The following is a 7,500-nucleotide window of genomic DNA, read 5'->3' as shown; positions in this document are numbered from 1 at the left end:
TTGTGTTCGCAAACGCGTTCCCTGTTACAATGTAGGTTAATATTCTGAGCGGTTTACTGTAGATTCCCAATTTATTTCACGTTGTTATTTATCTTTGTTTAGCATATTATAAATTCAAATGTAACTTCAAATTTAAATTCTACTTTCAACTGAAGATGGTCGTTGCACGAGCGAAACATGTCTTGCAAATTTAATTTCAAATGTGTAGTCACTTTTATAAAAATTGGTCTAAATTCCGTGTCAAAAACTCTTTTCTCAACTTTGATGGAAGATACAGCTGATCAACATAATTTATAAAAAATTGCCAACACCATTTGGCTGAAAATTTATCTCAAAACTGATTGCTTAAAAAATTAGGGAAAATTGAAAATTCTTTAAATAGGACCACCTCCTAAGGACCACCTGTTTTGGTTTTGGAACCCTAACACACAAAAAATACCTTTTGGGATTCAAAACTATGATGCAACTTAAGAAGGTTAACCAGCACATTTGTAGTAAATTAAGCCTGTTGTGAGTATATGAGTGTCTTGCAATTGTGCTGGCATTGTTTGCCAAAGTATAAATTTTATACCTTCATACCTTAAGTGAGTTACAATAAATATTTATTGATAGTAATGTCATTTGCCCCTGCAAAATCTGCAGGGATACAAAATATGTCTCAAGATCAGTTGGTCGGTCATCTTGAGTCTGCATTTAGTGCTGTACACACGTTCCCCCAGTTGTCAAATGCAATTAATTGCAATGGCTCACTCTAAGAAAAAGACTAATTAAAGTTTTTAATACAGCTGTGTTTTCTTGAAAATAATAATTATTGTTACAAGAGTGATAACTTATCCGACCTAATGTATTTGGGAAATAGAGTACAAACATCAGCACAATAATAATAATAATAATAATAATAATAATAATAATAAACCATTACTTGATACAGGAAGTACGGACTGTGTTAAAGAGCTCTCAGGAAAAAAAAACAAAAAAAATGTGGATTGATGTGACCATGTGATGAAGGGTGGTGACTGTTCAAACCTTTTTGCTTCCAGTAAGACAGCAACAAACTAAGATAAATTAAGTGATGTTACTTACTGCTATCAGCCTGTGTCTTGGGTTTTGTCACTAAGTAAAGTCTTGGCAAATTCATTCGAGTCCCTTTCTTATATCTTTCAACAGTGAACCCTTCTTCATTGATTTTATCTAACTTGTTGCTTGCCAAATATGGTGTTTCCATATCTAAAAGTGTGCCATACTGACTGCTTGAATCTGGGAAAAAATGTTCTTTGGCTTTCAACAGACATTCCTGATAAGTAGCAGTTCTCTCCATGTCAACTTTCCGGTTTCCTACCCCTCTGCCCTTCTTGATCTGAACAAACTTGTCCCCATGTAATGTTTCCAGCCAAATTCAACTTTCAAGGTACGCTTTCTCACTCTGTTACTTTCTTTTTTGTTCATCTTTCTTACTGCAGCACCATGAATCTACAAAATACAAGATCAGGAGATAAACTAGATAGGGATAAAAAAAAAAAAAAAAAAAAAATTTTGAGTTTCTAAAGAAACTGTGGTGCTGCGTCAGTGGGAGATTGAAACAGAAATTTATTTTATCAAACGAGTTGATAAAGGTCGAATGGCCACCGTGAAAGATTTGGAAATCTTTCACGGTGGCCATTATTCGACCTTTATCAACTCGTTTGATAACATAAATTTCTAGATAGAGATAACCTCCTTTATCTCCTTTTCACTTTTCCTAAGGATTTGTGAATAAACATGCAGTCATTTCATTTCATTTCATTTCATAAAAGAACTAAGAACAAAAAGCTACAACAAGGGTCTTTAATTGCAATCATTAGAGGATTTGTGATACAGTAATCCCATGACACAGATCAATCATCCTAACATGTATCATTCATTCAGCATGTGCATATAAATCAGTTCCACCCCCAATAGGGAAAGCTAGTCGAGGTGGGCGGAGTTTACAATCAGCATAGTTCAGTATAATATTACAATAGATGATTACAGATAATGATATCGTTTGATCAACAAGATAAATTGAAAATAATAAATGAAAAAGATAAATAATTAATTGCACATAATAATAAATGAAAGTAAATAATTAGCAAGACAAATATTAATCGATAAGGCAACATCACAAACTACACCCAAAAGTTATGGGAAATACAACGTTATATATTGATTACAACACACTTACAGAGGCAGGAAAAAAAACCAATATGAATTCTCAAAAACGAGGCCAGTTACATAGATACATTGCATATTTTACAATCCTATCTAGAGCAGTTGGAAGATTCAGAATTGTTGAAAAGAAAAAAACAGGAGGGGATGACAGGTAAACATTACAAATTATACATTATAATATATTAATGTAGCAATACATTAAATTACAGTACTTATAAAATGAATTTTGCATAGTTACACAATTAATTGCCTAATAATTTTAAGGCACCCCTTAATTTGGAAGGAAGGGATAGTTTCAGCAGTTATAGCAGCTAATGGGAGGCTATTCCATAACATATTAAGAAACAAAAATAGCTTGAAAAGTTATAAATATAAGCAAAATAGCTTAAAATTGTTTGTTCTTCAGTGCAATATCACGTGCTAGGATCAGCTTTGCTAAATTAAGCACTTGATAATATACATACAAAAATTTCAGAATCTTGATAGGGCTGAGAGCACATCAATTAATTCCCACAACAGAATGCAGAAAAGTGAAATTAGTGCAATAAAGGTGAATTTTTGCATGTACAGTATATATCATCGCATGGTTTTTGGATTCTTTGCTATTTGGAATAAAGAATAAATCTTAGGAACTTGAAATTTTTTTCAAAGACTATACAAATTGCACTAGCTTGTTTGCCTTCTACAAAACAGTTCAAAGCATCACCAAGCTGTTTTTTCCACAACCTTGAGGTCCTAAACTAATTTATGATGAGGTTGTCAAAGGGCTTTCACATCAATATTTCAGTTTCAGTTTATTTGTACCTATCCAACGTGTGCTCCTGGAATAATTAATATTATTGTTACAAGTAATATACCTAGTATACATACATGTACTATGATTTATTTACAATATTTCTTCATACGAAATCCCACTTCAAAAATTCAGATAGCCAATCACAGCAGCGAAAGGGCTTCCTCACACGTGCAAAAAGCACATACCACTGATTTCATTCAGTAAGTTAGTTCAAGCTTCTTTGCGTGCAATGCCATCAGAGGAGAAAACGTTTGAACCTAAAGTACAAAAAGCTGTTACTTTCCGCCTGGGCAATGGCTCAGGGCTCCACAAGATTTAAGCATTTCGAAAAGTCAACTGATGACTACATTGCCGAACAGAACAAAAATACAAGAGCTATAAAAGACGAGGACAGATGTGAAGGCACTTGTTGAATTTCTGAGAGAGAAAAACTTGAGCAAAGAAATCCTGAAGACAACAAAGCCAAAGAATTGAACAATTATCTCAACCAGTTCATGCATAGTGTGAAGTGAAGAGACAGCAAAAGGACTTTTGAACTTTCAAGTCGTCAAGGCCTCCAATTTTCAATACATCATTACCGGTAACCTGTCCTAACAGAGCCATTGCAGATTTGCTCATGGAGGGAGAGGACAAAAACGCGGCGCCCTTCTCCATGGAGAACCCTATGGAGTACCTAAATGGAGTATCCCTTAAAATCATTTATTGGCCCAATTAAATACTTAATATCAACCTGGTGAGGTATTTAGATGTACGTACCTTCCAGCTTTCCAGCTCTCGGATCGTTAATAAGTAATTTTTGGTGCCGCTGAGAAAAATGCTAGTTTTTCCATCTTTTTTTTCAAATAAACGTAGAAAATTGTGCTTTGTCATCAATGTGTTGATATAAAACCATTATCCTGCTCAATCTTGCAGAATAATTGCCTGATTTTAGCCAACTTGGCCTACGGTCTCGTTGGCTAAGTATCAGGCGATATTCCGCCCGATTTCACAGGACAATTGTTAAATATCCATTATTATAGTGTATTTTTTAGACAAATATCCCATCGCATACACTAGCATACCCATTTAGGCACGTGTGTGCCCATGTATAACCCTTATGGAATGGAATATTTAGAAAACTTTTATTTGCACACCGTAATTTCATCAGTCTAAAAACTGTACACTACCGGGGCACACATGGGTACCCTGTGCATACTTATTATATGACTAGCTCTGCGTGAGCGGGCAAGATGAACCAAATCATGCGCTGTGATTGGCTACCAGAGCGGCAAGATGGAGCTATACTGCCCGCTCGGATTTCTTGCTTTGTGTCGCAAAATCAAAGAATAAATCCTTATTGACCAATCTTGTTCAGTCAAGATGGCTGGATATTGGGCTTGTTCTTTTTCGCGTGTTTATGGACCTCGACTTCCTCTCAGTCCATCAACATGCAAAAAAAGAACTTGGCCAATATCCAGCCATCTTGACCGAACAAGCTTGGTCAATAACCCATATATACTCGGGTCTGTATGGGTATACAGCATCTAGGAGTGAATAGTTGTCTAAATACATGTATCTAAATAATTATACAAAAAATTAATACACTACAATAAGGATACAAGAAGTACCTACAAAATTTCAAGATGGCGGCCAATTCATGAACTGCATCAAACTGTAACAATCGGAGAGCTGGAAGCTCGAAATAAATGAAGGTATGTGCATCTAAATGCCTCACCATTATAAAGTATCTAATTTGCCCAATAAAGATTTTTAGGGTACTATCCATTTATATAGGTACCCATAGGGTACTTCATGGAGTCGGTCTACGCGTTTTGTCCTCTTCTGTTCAGGAAGCTAAGTAACCGGTACTTAATAATTTTATCAAGCTTTTCCTCCCTTTTATTGTATTTCTTAAATGAATACTTATGAAAAACTAATTTGTTGTTATGAAATTGTCTTGCTTTAAGCTTAGTTGATTCAACATTAAATTGAGGATTAAGCTTGTATTTTACTACATTTTAACTGGTCTATTACTTAAGCTTAAATAGTTCTCAAGTTTGAAAATGATTTAATAAATGTGAATAAATCGTCTTGGTTCTCTAGAAAATCTCAGTATGTATATATATAATAAAACATCTTCATCATGGAAAATTTCTTTTATTTTTTTTTTTTACACATAACCACAGGCAGCCCAATCTCAGTGTACGATTCATAGACTTTGTAAGGGAAAATTAACTTTGAGCTTATAAATGCTAAAATAAGCTGTAAATGTAGAAATAAACTTCAGTTACCTCTACGTGCAGTGGTCGTCATCTTTTCTGTGCAATCGGAGGGCAAACTGTGTCCGTTTTAGACGGGTTTGTTGCTTTTGAATTTTTACGATGTTGTTAGTTGTCATTTCCGCTCATAAAGAGAAGGAAGGCTGGTGACTCGAGGCGATCTCGTCCCACACAACTGCTCTCGCATCACAAATAAAGCAACAGTCCAAACTGTCATAAAAACACCACAGCCTTAAATTGTCCAATGAGAGTGCAAATTGTCCAAATGTGATACGATTGCCATCAAGCTATAACATCATATATATAGCCACACATCTAGCTGAGCGCATGGGAAGATTATTATAGAAAGCCAAACATTTTGGAATTTATCTGCCCAAAATTGCCGTGTGGTCCCGAGGTGGAGTTGATGTGGAAGGAAATTTATCTGGGCTTAAGGCTGAGGTGTTTTTTATGGCGATTCGCTCAGTTGTTTGGTCATGCAACGCAATTTGTGGGATGAGATTGCCCCAAGTCACCAGCCTTTCTTCTCTTTATGAGCGGAAATGACAACTAATGACATTGCAAAAATTTGAAAGCCACACAACCCGTCTGAAACAGACACAGTTTGCCCTCTGATTGCACAGAAAAGACGAGGACAACTGTACGTAGAGGTAAGTGAAGTTTATTTCTACAATAACAGCTTATTTTAGCATTTATAAGCTCACAGTTAATTTTCCCATACAAAGTCTACAAATTGTACACCAAGCTTGGGCTGCCTGTGACATAAAATGAGAATTTTATACCATAAAGCTCATTTGTAGAAATCTACACGCTTTATTTTCTATGCAGCCAATCAGAATGGCTCACAGCCCTTTCACGTGTATGACCAATCAACACAATAGCGTATTTCGGCCTTTCCACGGCAATCACTAGTGTATCTCGTGCAAATCGTACTTTGTTATTGAATTAGACGGTGACTAAATGAGACTTTATCCTATTTATTGATATTGTACTTGGATTTGATTGAAAAAAAAATTTTTAAGTGCATTTTTCCATTCAGCACTTTATTTCCTTGCTTTACATGTATTGCGATATTTCCATCGCTATTAATTTGCATTTGGTTCTATTGTTAGTGAGTTTTTGTTTCTAATTTGCGTTCAGAAAACTATTTCAATGAAAATTCTCGTCTTATGTGTAATAAACAGCTCACAACATAGAAAGTGCTTTGTACGGGGTTGTATAGACAAGCTCGTGCTCTTGAGTGCATCATGGGTAATCAGGGCAACATGGAGAGAAATTCAAAGGTTGTAAGGAAGTTCAAAATGATGAAAAGTATTCATGATATGCAATTTTGGGTTTTTTTTTTCCAAAATAGAAGATATGCGCTCAAAGTGCGGAAGAATAAATTTGGAGAGAATGGCTATTGTAGAAATTATTTATTAAACCGAGCTTCCTGTAATTCCAAAGGTACAAAATTACAGCGAATGTATGGAGACAAAAAAAGAAATATTTAGGAATTGCAAAGAATGGATACCAAGCCTAGTTCATCTCAGTTGTGAACATGAACTTATTTGTTTGCTTTATGAAGGCGAAAGACTATAATTATAAAGTTAAAAAAGGTAAAGTCACTGCTTACGAGCCAGAAGGCCCATCAGGCCGGCGCTTATCTCCGGTTTCAGTAGCATTAAGCAACTAGGAGTATTTATACTCCCCCCTGGATGGGATGCTAGTCCATCGCAGGGTTACCCCCAGCATTACGCCGGTACCCAATTATACACCTGGGTGGAGAGAGGCACCATGAGAGTAAAAATGAATGAAGGGGTAGTTTCTAAAGAACTGTGGTGCTGCGTCGGTGGGGAAGTAGTATACAAAAATTTGGTTTATCAACGTAGTTGATAATGTATCGAGGGATTATGGGTTACGTGTAGTTTTTTTTATAGTAGAGTAGGAGCTACGCTATTGGTGGTAACATGGCAACGTGAAAATAGGAATATATTAGTTAAATGAAAAGCGTTCGTTAATACCGTGAGGATTAAGGGTGCCGATTTGAAAGATGAATTTTTGTTCCAGATTCTTGCGGCTTTCCGTCGTACCTAGATGTAGGGAAAGGCCGCAGATAGCCATGTGTTTTTTGGAGTGGTTAGGCAGATTAAAATGGCGAGCGACTGGCTTAGATGCATCCTTGTCATTCTTCTCAACATCGCGAAGGTGTTCGCGGAATCGGTCACCTAGTCGTCTACCTGTCTCACCAATGTATAATTTATTGCATAACGTACAGGT

At 36.0% G+C, this 7,500-nt stretch overlaps 1 protein-coding gene across 4 annotated transcripts in view; it reads right to left on the bottom strand.

Annotated features, from left to right (window-relative positions):
* The window catches only part of LOC138001634 (protein NLRC5-like), a 353,269-nt gene that overhangs the window by 52,664 nt on the left and 293,105 nt on the right, over positions 1–7,500 (bottom strand). For 3 of the 4 annotated variants that reach the window (XM_068848154.1, XM_068848152.1, XM_068848153.1), the window contains exon 3: positions 1,084–1,470. The exons of the other annotated variant lie outside the window; for it this stretch is intronic. In XM_068848154.1, the coding sequence (XP_068704255.1) occupies positions 1,084–1,318 (235 nt within the window). In that variant the 5' untranslated portion in view covers positions 1,319–1,470. The remainder of the gene's footprint in view (positions 1–1,083; positions 1,471–7,500) is intronic. 4 annotated transcript variants of the gene reach the window in all.

The sequence above is a fragment of the Montipora foliosa genome, chromosome 1, assembly GCF_036669935.1.
Source record: "Montipora foliosa isolate CH-2021 chromosome 1, ASM3666993v2, whole genome shotgun sequence".
Taxonomy (NCBI): Eukaryota; Metazoa; Cnidaria; class Anthozoa; order Scleractinia; family Acroporidae; genus Montipora; species Montipora foliosa.
Note: the sequence above shows the minus strand (reverse complement) of the source record. Positions and strands in the feature narration are given on the sequence as shown.